At 31.7% G+C, this 15,976-nt stretch overlaps 1 protein-coding gene, 1 long non-coding RNA gene and 1 pseudogene across 7 annotated transcripts; 2 read left to right on the plus strand and 1 right to left on the minus strand.

Moving 5' to 3' along the window:
- Positions 1,889-8,395, plus strand: LOC109330947 (annotated as a pseudogene).
- Positions 10,707-15,772, plus strand: LOC109330506 (ABC transporter I family member 6, chloroplastic-like). 6 transcript variants are annotated; one of them, XR_002105673.1, is made up of 8 exons: positions 10,707-11,133; positions 11,879-12,100; positions 12,188-12,310; positions 12,391-12,567; positions 14,094-14,197; positions 14,839-14,853; positions 14,915-14,991; positions 15,475-15,772. XR_002105673.1 is itself a non-coding variant. In XM_019564710.1 (6 exons), the coding sequence occupies exons 1-5, from the start codon at positions 10,783-10,785 to the stop codon at positions 14,181-14,183; spliced, it is 963 nt and encodes a 320-aa protein (XP_019420255.1). In that variant the 5' UTR covers positions 10,707-10,782; the 3' UTR covers positions 14,184-14,197; positions 15,475-15,772. The 6 variants fall into 6 exon arrangements, 2 of the variants coding, with proteins under 2 accessions (XP_019420255.1, XP_019420256.1); XR_002105672.1 differs by lacking the exon at positions 14,839-14,853 and having other exon boundaries at positions 14,094-14,201; positions 14,948-14,991; XR_002105671.1 differs by having other exon boundaries at positions 14,839-14,991.
- LOC109330507 lies at positions 14,632-15,001 on the minus strand. Its single transcript, XR_002105675.1, has 2 exons — positions 14,915-15,001; positions 14,632-14,854 (listed from the first exon to the last, which is right to left on the minus strand). It is a non-coding gene; the product is annotated as an uncharacterized LOC109330507 (long non-coding RNA).

Genomic DNA, 15,976 nt, shown 5'->3' on the forward strand with positions numbered 1-15,976 from the left:
TAGATATGAGAGGATAATTGAAATAGCTTATAAGTGGAAAATGATCATAAAACTCATCACTTAAGGTTTTGGTTCAAGGCGTGTTGTCTCATTGTGACTCTTCACTCTTCTCATGTTCCTATAACAATGAAACTTTCTGGTGGTTGGAGGATTATCAGTCAGAGTCGGATCCAACATATTTAACCAAAATAAAATTATTTAAAAAGAAGGGTGTCCAAGAATATATTGTTTGCTTTTTAAAGTAATTTTTTTAAATAAAATGTGATTATGAAAAGGATTAGAATGTCTCATTTTTTTTAATAGCATGAACTTAGCTTCTCCTGGGGAAAAAAAATTATATTTTTGTCTTTTAAATTATAATTATTAACATATTTAAAAAATAAGATTTTAGTTTTAAAATTCTAACTACTCAATGAAATTAGTTAAGAGAAAAAATATATACACTAAAAGTGTAAAATTTTATTACATTATCATCACATTATTCATATTTAATTATCATTAATTCATCTTAAATATAAATAAAAAAGTGCAAAAGATAATTGCATATAAAATTTTAAACTAATAATATATAGATTTACACTCATGAATTACTATGCCTTATTTTAAAAATTAAGAATTGAGCCTTTAACGGAGAATACAAACACATAAAAAATAATAATATAAATCCTATAATAAAGTGGGATTTACTATCTCAAAAATAATACAAATGCCCTCACTATGCTAATATATATTTTGGATAACATACATTAATTTTAGGGAAAAGTCCATAAAAATACCTTAAGTTTTATGTCTTTTGTAAATAAGTATTATAAACTAATTTATCTTCTAAATACTCCTAAACTTTAGTTATAGGTGAAATTGGTCGTTGTATAATGATAATATTAAACTAATAGCATTGAAAAACTCCAATTCATGCATTTTTCTTTTACCTTGATGCTTAGATTATTATTATGTTTTTATTTTTTATATATAAATATTACTGTATTAATCACTTTTAATTTTGTAATTTACTTATCTTCTTCTCAATCAATTTTATATTTTAATGATGATTTCTTTTAGATATCAATCCTGATTAACTTGCATTATTGCATTGCTACTATTGTCGATATGATTGCAATGGTTTCCTTGTTTGTTTAGTAATAATTTATCAATATATTTATATAGGACCCAATTACACCAACAGATAAAGTTTAAAGAAGTAATAATTAGGAAAAAAAATAGTCCATCAAAATGCATAAAGTTTAGACATTTTGACTTCCCCTTAATTTTATTACCATTTGTGGAGTAAGTAAATGAGATAAAATTGAATTGATTTACTACTTCAAATATAATAATTATTTTATTGATTGTAACATATTTTTTTAAATAACGAGTTTAGAGAATTCATAGAAAAGAGTTCAAGGGAAATGAGACCTTCAACTACAAATATAGATCAATAGAGAATTTCTTGATTGGTTTCGAATGAGGGTGAATGACCAACTTGTTGTTATATTCTTATTTGCCACACATACTAACTTTCAATTCTAACTTACATATTTTTTTAAACTTAGATTATGAATCCAGACAAAATAAATTTAATGTCTAATGATCTAAAGTTTCTAGCACGTGGCCCATTAGACATTGCAAGAAGATTTACTGCTTATAATATCAATGGGTTCAAATTTCGAACCTTGGCTTGAGAAGAGGGAATGAGAATGCAAAATAGTGACGTTTTCTTAACCTCTAACACATCCTGTATTTCAAGTAGCGTTGATGGGAACATAAGACAAGCAGACTTACCATATTATGGAAAGTTGGAAGATATCATTGTGATTAACTATTATGGTCAGTTTAGGGTTATTTTTTCAAATATAGATGGACATATACTACACGAGATAGAGTATATAAAATGGACAATTGGAATTTTAATTGTGTTAACTTTGGTAGATTAATTCATAATGGTGATCGAGAAGAACATGAACCTTACAAAGAAGCATCTCAAATACAAATGGTGTATTATGCAGATCATATGCTCAATGAAGGATGGAGTGTTGTTGTGCACCTAAAGTCGAGAGACTTATATGACATGGGAGAAGAAGAAGAACATGATGCATATGAAAATGAGCCATACCAAGAGCAAAACCTTGACCAATTTTGTAATTTAAATGAGGAATATGTGCAATTGGCAACAAACCATGTAATTGATGATATAGTTTAGAAAACTTCACTCTTTCTTGAATACACTATATAGTTACTATCATACTTTCTCAGAGGTAATTGTTTTACGTAGTTAATGCTATTGCTATTTCCTTTCCTTTATGAAGTTACTTATTATGTCATATTGTTATCTAATTATTTTTATCTTATTTTCTATTTTTTCACATGTATACAAAGATATGCCAAAATCGAAGTAGATTTAGAATCCATTAAAATCGTTATCTCAATCACAATGTGTTGCATCTCCAATAGAAGATCCAACTCATTCTTCACCAACAATAAATCATACAGATCCTTCACCATCAGTTCAAGCCCCTTCACAAGCGACACATGACACTGCACCACCAGTACATTCCTTATAAGCTCTTGATGTGCCACCTCCAAAAGTCCTAGAAGAAGTTGAAACATTGACATATCATGTTGGATGTGAGTGCACACATTATTGGGTTGTCGAGGCAATAGGTACAAGTGTTATGTTTACTTCGTATTTATAATAATAATAGGCTTATTATTTATGCGTCATGTTTACTTTATATTTACTTCGTATTTATTGTAGTGGGGTTAGTGGCTGTTTAAAGCTCCAAAGTCTTTCAAATTAGTAACATTTACACATAGAATACAATCTAGCTACTTGATTTTTTTTCTCAATATTTGTAGCATATATGTATTGCAATAAAAACATGAACTAATTAGTCCATAACAGAGGATGAGACCAAAGAAAGTGAAAGATATAATATATTTACATTCATATAGGTGTTCATTTTCAAGATTTAACAATCTAACATTTTACTCGATATTCAACTTTATTGTTATAGACTCGGAAAGAGTTGTCAAGCAGGTTAAGATCAAAGTTAGAGAAGTGAATAACGTATCTATTAGGCTACACATCATTGTGGATTTTGATGAGCAAGATGTAGCCTATAGTGATGCGCAAGGCCTTATTGCTGGATTTTTAGGAACTTTGGCATCTGATTGTAATTTGTTTCCAATAGATTATGATAAGTGGTTTGATGGACGTAGTGATATACCTTCTACCTATTTTACAGAGTGCTTTGATACAATCATAAAGGTATAATAGTTATGCATGTGTAAATTTTTATCTCTAATATTATTTTATGTTTATATGTAAAATTGGTATTGACAAATTCATGTCACTTTTTGGAAGCATCACTTTTGTTTTAGGACTAGTGAACGCATTTCAAGACGATATTGCAAACTTAGTCTTGAGAGAAAATGGTATACAAGTAGGCAAAGATTATGGGATGAGTTCTCTGATCCAGCCAAGACTAGAGAATAAATCATAAGAAATGTTCCAATTGGCATAGACAAAGATTAATGAAATCGTTTTGTTCACTATCGTCTGAGACCATCAACTATGGTATATAAATTGACATTACTTTGGTTATTTGAATTTTTCTATAGCTATTTATTTGATTACCGTATGAATATGTAATTGTTTTTTCATAGGAACTTTGTAGGAAAAACAAAGAAATTCGAAAGAAGCAAGTAATTCCACATACTGGTGATTCTAAGCCTAATTCAAGAACAAGGTGTGAGATGGTAGTGACATTATGATGTTACTTTTTATTTATTTAGAAAAGCTCAATTTTGAATTAAGTTTTCTATATTTTAGATGGTGAATGGGAAGCCACGAGGTCATGAAAACTTATATGTTGCCACTCATAAAAGGAAGGATGGAACATTTGTAATTGAAGCGACAAGGAATATAGTGGTAAGTTCAATCTAATTAAGTAATCTTGTTTGCATGCAATGAATTTTAATCTTCAATTTTTTACAAATGATAATATTTTTGCATGCATGTGGGAACAAATTCAAGAGGCTTTGACTCAAACCAATGTTGATGAATCTGAAGCTTCTCCTTGTGATTCAGTTGGTAGAGTGATGGGACCATATCACTCTGGGAGAGTGTTAACCATGGGCATGGGAGCAGTTCCTATGAATACATATAGGAATACTAGACTTCGAGTTTCTGATTTGAGTCACTCTTCATCATTTGTTGTCGCATCTTCATCTTATAACGATTGGCGAGAAAGATGCAATAATTTGAAATCAGCATTTAAGTCCTACATCATAATAAAAGAAGGAGGAATCCCTGAAAAATTGGCTAACTTCTTTACACATGTATGTGCAAGTATCATTTTTATATTCAGTATTTTGTTTGTTTGTTTCATTTTCTTGATTTGAATATAATGAAATTTGGTATATAAATAGGAGATAATATGTTGTTGCATTAGATTTCAAGAATCATAATCCAACCATTCTTCTTGCATTCAACTTGTTTATTCATATACCTCCCTAATCAATGGTATTCATTGGTATAAGGTCGAACCTCAAAGAATATGCTATTGTTGAAAGCTCATAATTGGAGGAGCAACTTTCTCATACTTTTTGGTTTAGTTTTGAATCTCCTAAGAAGCTCTATAAACTATTGTTCAATAATTTATTTCTTAGGCTGCTATCCAGTATTGTTTCTATTATTTGATTTTCTATCTAACCTATAGCCCATATACTTACACAATAAAACAGAAAAAACTTCACTATCTCCCTAAAGAGAAGAAAACTCATATTGCAGATATAATATCTTGTCTTTGTTAACATTATTGCATCTATAGAAATATATTACTCAAGTGTGCATAATTATAGGACATGCAATATTATATGAACCAAATGTATATAATGATGCAGTAATTATCAATGTTTTTTTTTGTTCCAACTAAATATTTTCATTTTATTATTTCAGGAAAATGATGATGCAAATATGCTTGATACACATTTGGGCTCAAGAGGATCATCTAGAGTCAGCAACATTTATGATTTATATTATGTATTTTGTTTTTAAAGTGTCATATGAGACTACTTTTAGTTTTTTGAGATTTTATGGTGTATTTGAATTTATAATGAATGATGGATTATAATTCTTTCAACTATGTTACGCTACCTTGATTATTTGCAATGAAATTTTATTATTGTTAAGAACATTTCTATTTAGTAATGTATATTTAAATAAAAATGATAAATTAATGAGATTAAAGTTGTGAAAAATATGAAATTAAACATTACAAAAACTTCCTCAAATAGTGGAAGTTTTTAACCTCCATAAATAGTGGAGGTTTCTAACCTCCATACATAGTGCAGGTTAAAAACATCCACAAATATTGGAGGTTAATGACCTCCACAAATAGTGGATATTAAAAACCTCCACAAATAAACTGCTACAAATGTATAGATACTAGAGGTTTTTTAAAAGCTCCGGAAAATGCTTCTAGTGGTCATAATTGTGGAGGTTTTTGAAACCTTTGCAAGTTATATTGTGGAGGTTAAAAACCTCCGTTAATCACAAAAAAACCTCTACTAAATACAAAATCTATTATAGTGGCTCCAAAATCATGGGTTGATTTATTTTTTTCATTTTTACACTTCTCATTTTACCATATCATAACTTTATCTCCCTCTTCCTTTTTACTCTTCCACCAAACTCCATAACTCTTTACATAATCATCATAACTTATTAAAACTTTTATATAAAACTTAATATTCGTGTGTTATTTATTTTGTGTAATTGTATAAATAACTTACTATTTATTTATTGGTTTTTATATTATATTATATTTTAATATATTTTTTAGGTTTTTTCATGCAATATTAAAAATTTATAGTTAAAAATATATATGATGGTAAATATTAAAAAATATATATTTAATAAATATGTAAAAAATAACCAAAATAATCATAACATAAACAAGCATCATACATTTTTCTGTAATTTACTATGTAAAAAAATCTTTATACCTTACTCAAACAAAATATATTAGTTTATATTCAGTTTTCAACTAAGATGCCAAAATATAAACAAATTATAATCTCATAGTTTATAATTTCACAATTTATAATCTAAAACTAAAAACATAATCTATACCAAACGCACACTACATATTCTGTTTTTTGTACTATCAATGGTATCCTAACATTTTTTGGTAAAGAACTAATCATTTTTGGGGTACATAGCTGTCCATCCGAACAAATATTGCTTACAGTAATCGAGCTTGTTGGGGATGCTTGAAATATGTTATTGTATTAGTCCCACATTGTCTAGCATTGGAATAGAGTAACCAATATTATATATTGGACTCAAGTCTCTTTTATAATGTGCACCAGATATAAGCATCAAATAGAAACACTCATGGGCAGGTGGGCCCATGGATGTGATAGAGTTTGTAATCCTTATTCTCTAATAATACATAGTGGTATTCTCTCAATGCTCTCAAGGACGTAGGCACAATTGGCCGAACCTCGTTACCAAACCTCTTGTGTTATTCTCTTTTCTCTATACTCTTTTACTATTTGATTGCTTGCTTATTCCCAACAGAACTTTTGACCTTTTTGGTCTTTCTAGGGATCTAGCGGAGCATTATACACTAATAAACCAAAGTTTTTTTATTGACCACATACTCTTCTAGTCATTATTTTATCTTTAAATTTCAATTTGGTACATGTTAAATGGTGTGTTTTTCATCTGGTCTGATTTAAGGCATATTAGAGATAGGTGATGTTGGTTCTATGTAACTATGGGATAGATAAGTGAGGGATGGAATTGTGTTAGGATTAGGACTTTCATTTTGGACAACAGTGGGATTAGAGGAAATGGATTAGAAGGGAAATACATTTTCAAAGAAGATTACATTTCTAGAAAACAATATGATGTGGGATTTGAGGTCATATAGGATATCCCTTTGAACCCTCCTTGTAGCCTATGAACATAGTTTTTGTAGCCCTTGGATCAAATTTGGTCATGTTTGAGAGAATAGTGTTGGAAAAAGCTAAACATCCCAAACACTTTTAAGTGGCTTATGCTAGGTAATTGATTATATAAGCATTGATATAGACTTTTATCTTGGAGAAGAGGAATTGACACTTTGTTATTGAGATGAACAACATCTTGGATTGAAAAATTTCAAAGTTTGGATGGGATACAAGACTGAAAAACAAGGATCTAGCAACATTTAGTATGTGTTGATGTTTCCTCTCAACAATCCCATTTTGTTGAGAGGTTTCTATACAAGTTCTTTGATGAATGATTACCTTAGAAGCTAGGAAGTCATTCATCAAGAATTCAACACCATTATCACTCCTAAGACATTTCAGTTTTGTTCTAAGCTGAGTTTCAATATAAGATATAAAGTTGGTTAAGTGCAATCTTGTTTCTGCATTGGATTTCATGGGTATAACCCAAGTGAATCTACTATAATAATCTACTAGAGTTAGAAAGTACTTTTGGCCAAAAATAGATGGCACATCATAGGGTCCCCATATATCAACATGTAAAAGGTCAAAAGGTTTACTTGTGCATGTTGTACTAGGGGGAAAACGAGTTTCTTTTGTTTAAAGATATGGCAAACATCACAAGGTACAATCCCTTCATTCAAAGTAAAAGAAAATTGTTTGCTAACCAAGTAAAATAGTTTGGGAAACAAGCCCAAATGTCATGTGCCATAGAGAAGTATCTACCTGTTTATTTGTAAGGCTTTGAAAAACAAAAGAGTTAAATAGTAAGTGTTTTGTTGGACTAAGATTGAGCACATATAATCCTTGTTGAAGATTAGCTGAACCAATCATCATCTTAGAGATATTCTGCAATATCACATTGATTTTGAGAGAAAATCAAATGATAATGTATGGTTTTAACCAACTTATGCACATAAACAATATTGGCTAGAAATTGAGGCACAAATAACACGTCTTCAAGCTCTAGATTATTGGTGAGTCTAATAGTTCCAGATATATTTGTGTTTATTTTTTGGTCATTTGGTAAAGTCATCAATATAGGAGGAATGTTTTTATGGACACTGAAAAGACTAAGGTCATAGTTGATGTGATCTATTGCACCTGTATCTAAGAGCCATTGGTGATTAATGATACCTGGAGATGAGGAGTGCATATCAGTGGGCATGGTACTATTGACATCAGAATTTGCTATGTGACTTGAGTTTCCCTTGTTCTAATTCAAAAGGGCCAGAATTCCTTCCACACCTTTTCAATAAAACCCCTTGAACTGGTATGTGTTTCTCTACTCCTATCAGAAGTGAGAGTATTACCTTCACCATCTAGAGGGAAAACCATGAAGTTATTGGCCATCTTGGTTGATCTAGTTGATTGGAAACCTGGGGGTATTCTTGCTTAAGGAAGGAGGTTTCAATGGTGTGATTTGTCCTTTCACAAAAGGTACACAATTTATTTCCTTGACCCCTGCCACCACTGAATCTGTTGCCGCTTCCTCTAAAACTTGGTCCTCCTCTGTCTTTAGAGTATATGTTTACTCCACTGTTGTTTCTGAATTGAGAGTTTTGTTGGAGTTGATGGTTAGGATCTTGGGCTCAAGATCTAAGGTTGGGGCAGTGTTGTTGTTGATCTGTCTTTCTTGTTGGATAAGCATGGAGAATACTTTTACAATCTCACGTAGAGGATCAATTAACATTTTTGTGATCTTACTTGAGTAAAGTGGTCGTTCTGCCCTTTGAGGAATCATATCACATAATCATGATCATGATAGGCTCTAAGTGATTCAACTCCACCATAAGAACAAGGTATGCTACATTTACATGTTTTGATGGGCCTGGAATTCTCTATCTCTTTCCACAATGTCTTCAATTGGGTGAAATAATTTAAAATGTTAATATGTCATTGATTAAGATGTTAGAACTCCTCCTGTATTTTTTTGCAATTCTAAAAATATCCCCTTGCGAGAACCTTTCAAGCAAATCTTTCCACACATATGCTGCAAGATCTATCCACAAAACACATTTGGCGATCCCTTCTTCAATTGAGTGTTGTATCCAAGAAAGTGCCATGGTCTTACATCTTAGCCAAACACCATGTGAATGGTCATCGAAAGGGGATTGAGGGGCACTCCCATCAATGAATCAAAGCTTGTTCTCAGATTGGAGGGTGAGTTTCATTGCTCTTGCCCATGAATGGTAGTTTTTTCCATTCAATGGAGGCGTCACAAGAATAAGGGTTGGGTTTTCATTTGAATGGAAAAAATATAAAATATGGGTTTGAAGGATTGTTATGATAGTCTGGTATATTGCTCTGATTCACCACTGTTGTAAAAAAAAGTGGAGAATGTGAGTAGCAATAGAGAAAAGAAAAAAAGGAAGGGTGTTGAACATGAATATACCATCATAAAATCACAAATTTAGAGAAGAGAGAAAGGTTAAAGAATGTGAGTAGCCAAATTGCATTATTCATTCATGATTAATCCCATATGACACAATAGATACTTATACAAAGGAAAAGAAACATAATTTACTAAAGGAAGAAATTAAGGGGAAACAATTTTGATAGAAAAGTTGTTAACTACAACTAAAGATAATGGGCCTTAAGCCACAAAGGTCCATCCACAAATAAAATAACATGAAGTATTTCCTTATACGCCAATGCCATAGCATAAGCCACGACAATACAGTCACAGTGAGCAAGTATGGTCAGAAAGTAAGGCCACATGGTCACAACTTGGCCAACATAACTCATTAACATGCACAACCATGTCAAGGATGAAGGACACACCACTTAATAGTACCATAATGAAAAATGTATCAACTTAATCCTTTATTTTTAGATGTTTTTAGATTTCACCTTAGTGACATGATAGTGTGTGTTCTTTTTCTTCTCAGTATACCACATTCTGGTCTAGATTCCTTTCCAGTAAATATTCTACGCATCTTTCTTAGTTCGTCTCTTTTCTCACATTTGTTCATTTTCACAATTTCTCTATATTTAACCAAGAATGTAGTTGTTGGCAAGGGGTCTCAAACAATAACTTAAATAAGTTACAATTGATAAACATAAAAAAATAGACAATTATTTATTGAAGAATGAAATTAAAATATAAAAATAAGATAATGAATGAAAACAATATTTAGTATAAATTTCATTAAGAATAAATATTCACTTTTATCCTTATAAATATTGATGTGATTATTAAAAAAGTAAAACATTAAATTAGTATTTGGAGATTTCTAAGTGTGTCAAAATTATCTTTGGACTAAAGTATCCAAAAAAAATAGTTATAAAAAATGTCAAAATAACCAATATTTTTAACAAACATTTTGGATTTTCTAATTTTTCAAAGACAAATTGGTTCGTATGAAAAAAAAATAAAGGGTGTAATATTTATGAGTCAATCATGATTAAATATAAATGATAGATGATGTAATAATATCGTATGAATTCATACATTGCTAGAGCATATATCTTTTATTTTATTCATTTTTTCTCAAAAATGAAATTGAGGAAACAAAATGATATCATTCTACTAACAAGATGTTAGATGTTAGTTTAGTGTGTAAGATCTCACTAAATCCTTGGTATAATCAAAAGTTCGATTCATAAAAGTAATGATAGTTATGAAAGGCATCACGAATCCCGAAAAAATAAAACTCTTTAAATTTGTGACATGCATATTTATAATCCCCCACCATGGTTTTTGCATAGTGAGCTAAGGAGAAAAACAGGAACATACAACACCAATTGTTATCTTCTCCTTTCTTTCTTTCTTCCAACAAAGTGATGCCTCTATCACTACCACTCCATTCTCCTCTTCCCAACACTTCTTTATTTCTCCCTTTATCATCTCACCCACCCAATTTCACTTTATCTACTCTCCCTACTATTAACCTCCACCGCCGCCGCCGCATCAACCACCACCACCGTTCCTTAACCACCACCACAACCATAAGAGCCAGTGTAATTCAATACGATACGACCCAACAACAGCCTCTGCTTCAAGTCAACGATCTGAAGGCTAAGATCGTTGAAAACGGTGTCGAGATTCTTCATGGCGTTAACCTCACTGTTAACCAAGGAGAAGTTCATGCCATCATGGGGAAGAATGGTTCTGGAAAGAGTACTTTTGCTAAGGTTGGTTAATCTTATTAGTTTTCTCTTTCAATTTCAATTTTCATTGTTTGGTTTATGATTGATTGGAAATTGTTATGATATGCTACATAGTGTAATTGGTTATCATATCATTCATTACCAAGGTTTTATAATACGTTTTTCAGGAGTTAAATAAAGTGATTTTAAATTTCATGAAGCTAATTTATTTTGAACTTGGGTATAATTGTAAAAAAAAAGTACTTTTAGTAAAAGCTTTTTTGTTTACATAATTCAGGAGGTTTTTTAGAGAAGCTAGAAAATATAGCTTCTCATAAAAGCACTTTTCAGCTTTTTAGAATAAGCTTAACCAAACAAATATATGTGTCAGTAGTGTTTTTTGTATTAAAGAAGTGTTTTTTTGTGGGAAAAAGCTTAGGCAAATTGTCCCATAGTTTAGTTAAACATTTTTTTACATAAATTAGGAGCTTCTTTAGAGAAGCTAGAAAATATAGCTTCTAGTTCAGCTTCTTAGCAAAAGATTTACCAAAAAATATGTAAGTTGCAAACTAGCAATAGTGGTAATTTTGATTAAAGGTGTTTTCTGTGTGGAAAAAGCTTAAACATCGGCCCTTGCTTGTTTCAAATACCATCCATCAATTATTAATCATGCTAACTAAAATTAATGCTATTTTGCATCAGTGAATACTGTTGTGCAGTGGAACTAATGTAAATGATAAATAGAAATTAAAATGTTTGACTTGATTCTGAAGCATTTTCCTATATGCAGGTTCTTGTTGGCCACCCGGAGTACGAAGTTACCGGAGGCAGCGTCGTGTTTAAAGGGGAGAATTTGCTTGACATGGAACCCGAGGAAAGATCCCTTGCTGGTCTTTTTATGAGCTTCCAATCCCCTGTTGCGATTCCTGGTGTTTCTAATGATGAGTTTCTAGTCATGGCTTACAATGCTCGAAGAAGAAAGCTTGGCCTCCCTGAGCTTGGACCACTAGAGGTATGTCATTGGCATCAATTATCTTATTTCTCAGCACGGCTTTAGTCGTTTTTAAATTGTGAATTACACTCTTATTCTGTCTTGCAGTGCTTTTCTTACCTGATGGAGAAACTCAAACTTGTTAACATGAAACCTGACTTTCTCAATAGGAATGTCAACGAAGGATTTAGCGGTGGTGAACGCAAACGCAATGAGATTTTGCAGCTTGCGGTATCTGTTAACTTAAATTTCAATGTTATATACTTGTCTTGTACTATAACATTTGGCTTTAACTTCCATCCATGGTGCAGGTTTTGGGGGCAGACTTGGCTATTCTGGACGAAATTGATTCTGGATTGGATGTTGATGCACTTAGAGATGTAGCAAATGCAGTCAACCAGCTTCTGACCCCAAAGAATTCTCTGTTGATGATAACTCATTATCGACGACTTCTCGATCTCTTAAAGCCTACACATGTCCATGTTATGGTAAGTTATAAGTGACCTCTAATTTTATTGTAAGTTTTGGAGTTGAAGAGAATGTGTCAGACTCAGAGTGGAGAGAGAACAGATAGTGTTTCCCTTACCCATTGCTCTCATTTAATTTACTTGAGACAGAAAGTAAACTGAGTTGCTTCAGGGAACAACACTTACCACTCTAATATTTATATATACAAAAGAATAAATACATTTTTCATTTACTAAATGGTATGAAGAGTTAGCTATGTCATATACCTCTAGTGATCTTCCCTTAGAATATTAACCAAAGTTCCAATGATACGTTAAACACTATCACTATTTCCAACAAAATTTAGATGTTCAGTTTCAGAGTTGTAGGTGCTTTACCTTAGTATGAATGTACTCACTTCTAGCAACAACAACAAAAGTAGATATTGATGATTAAGTTGAAAAGTTGGTTTTTAAGCTTGTACAGTTTTGTTGAATAACTTGCATTTTGTGGAAGTTTCTTATTTACAACTTCTACTCTCTTACTAATAAATAATAATAATAATGTGGAAGCATTAATCTAAAGTTCTGTTGATATCATAGATAAGTTTTCCATATCATAATTGTATAACATATGGGTTTTATTTATTGAAATCAAAATGCCACTCTTGTACCATTCTCTCCCCCTTTTCATTCTCCTCCACCTCCTTCAAAGGTTCATTGTGATACTACTTCATTAAGAGGATGTCACGAACTCACTATTGGAAAAAGGGTCCAAAAAGCATGTAGACATGAGCAGACTACTACAACAGCAATCAAGCCTTTATTCCACTAGGTGGGGTTGGCTACATGTTCCTTGACAAAATATTGATATGTAAGTCCTTCATAATCATTTCCCTTATAATTTTTATTGGTCTCCCTCTTCCTCTAAGAACCGACTAACTTCTAATTGATATACTTCCTTACGGGAGCTTCTACCAGACACAAGCAGACTATTGAATCTAGAAATTCAAGTAAAGGAGGAACCTGAAGTAGATTTTCTAAACCATGTACTTGATTTTTCAGACCTTTTAGCTCCCAATACCTCAAATGATAATGAGATAGCCTCCGATTTTTGTTGCTGTTACGTAATTTTCAAGATTACTGTGTATAATATACAATTTTCTGCTTTATTCAATTCAATGGTAATAGGCTGTAACTTTATCATCTGATACTGAAATGTTTTTCTTCTTATTTTATAGATTTTTTCCTGTGTTACTTGTAACCTAAAGGTTTAGATGCTAAAATGACAACTTGTAAAAAATTGGAGAGCACAGAGTCTCTGCTTCTTAGTTTTAGGATTATTTTTCTTGAGGGAAAAAGGTAACTTAGAATTAAACATATACCTGTGATTATGCTGCTCGTTGATGTTTTTATCATTACCGCTAAATCCTCCCTCTGAAAGGATTTTACTTTATTTTGCTTGGAAAGCAACCATAGACAGTGCATGTGAAGTTCAGTGTTTGTATGTAGTACATCGATGATGTAAAGTAACATGACTGGACCTGTATTTTTCTTTAAAAATTCAGGAGAAAGGGAAAATTGCAAGGACAGGCGACATATCTCTGGTAGCAGTTATTGAGGATAGTGGATATGAAACCGTCTCTGCTTTAACTTAGTGCAGCTAGTATTGGTATCCTCTCTGACTTCGCAAAATTTTTTAGCATGCTTCAATTTAAAGTAACTTGTTTGTATGATGTTGTGGATATTTGCATGACTTTTCCATATAAAATCGTGATTGAGAATTTATAATAACATAAATAGGTTGAATGATGAGTAAAAAAAATTTTAAGCTACTAATGACAGGCCTTGTAGTGTGAGGGACCATAGCTGTATTTTCTTTTTCATTGAAACATGACATTTGTACTCTTCTGCTTTGATTTTGGTATGTTTGCTGCAAATGTAGATGACAGAGTATTGCACTGGGCTGCATTTAGTAGTTGTATCTTTTGGAACTTTCTTCCATAAGGTTGAACATTGGAAATTGATTGTTTCACCGCCGGAAAATGTCATTCAACATTAACTATCAAAAGTTGATATAGTTGCATTTTTTGTACTTTCCTATGCCAAGAATAACAGTTATTGACCCTATGCCTGATGAAGTGTTAACTATATGTTTTACAATCATACTTGATAAATGGGGTTGTTATTTAATATTACTGAAATCATGCCGTGTCCTCCAATGTTTTAGCATCTAGCTTGCTAAGTTGAGAATATGGTGGCACTTGTCAACCAAATATTTAATCCTTTACTTATTAGCCTAATATTTTATAGGTTCAAACTGGAGTTTCTTGTAGATGCTTTTTTCTGTAGTAATTTGCTGGAAGTTACGAAAAACTAGGGTTGAAACTCTGCATCAACATCACTACCGATGATGAGCAGATTTTTACTTCAGGATAGATGCTTGAGTTCAGCCCGCACTACCTGGTAATATTCATTCATTTGAGTTTCAAAAGGCTTTGTTCCAAATTCTAAGCAATGCATTTACTGGGATATTGTTATTCCAAAACATTACAGTTTTACATTGTTTCTTACCATATATTGCTTAATTGCTAATGGTTGGGTAGAATATGGGTAAAATATTTTTGACTAATCTAATTGAAGCAAATAGTAGTTAGATCCTTCAAACATTGCTTGATGCTATCAAGCAGCTTAGTGTCAAGTTATGCTGAGTCATTTGTTAAAGAAAAATTGTCAAATTGTTAGTTTCATCTTGCTGTAGGACCTTTTCCATGCCTCCCAATTTGTGGGCATGTTCTAATTGTGTTCAAGCTTCAGTTTATATTTTAAACCTTGTAGATTATTTTGAGTTTGGGTAGGGAAAGTATTAATGTGTTGTATATATTTTGATTAATTTATCATTACTTGATAAAGCAAAGCTTTCTAAAATGTCAGTATTTTGTGTTGCAGGTAAGTGTGTCATAGTGAAGCACTTGCACTAACTATCCTGAAGTCTCCTTTCAATTTTCTTCCCCAATTCTCTTAGCTGCATTTTGAAAACGTAGAAGCAGACTGATGCAGATGTTTATGTTTCATCACTTGGGTCATAATCTTCTGGGCATTTTTACAGTAGGCTTTGATAGCAAAATACATAACAGTTGAATTATGCATTTACCAAATTCTCCAATGAATCTGTAGCATGCAGATTCTGAAGTTTAGCTTGTCTTTTTATTTATATATTTTAAGGACTTTTTCAGTGCTTATTATCTCCCATTAGCCAATCTTAGTTTCTCTATATGCAATTGCTTTCGCTTAATAGTTAATAATACATTAGTTAACACATTAGCGTAATAGTTAATGCAGCTAAATTTGTATAATCTGCCAATCTACATTAGCCACAAAATCTTAGTTTCTCTATATGCAATTACTTCCGCTTAATAATTAATACCAAGTATCAAAATCATAAAAATTG

Source organism: Lupinus angustifolius, chromosome LG17, assembly GCF_001865875.1.
Source record: "Lupinus angustifolius cultivar Tanjil chromosome LG17, LupAngTanjil_v1.0, whole genome shotgun sequence".
NCBI lineage: Eukaryota > Viridiplantae > Streptophyta > Magnoliopsida > Fabales > Fabaceae > Lupinus > Lupinus angustifolius.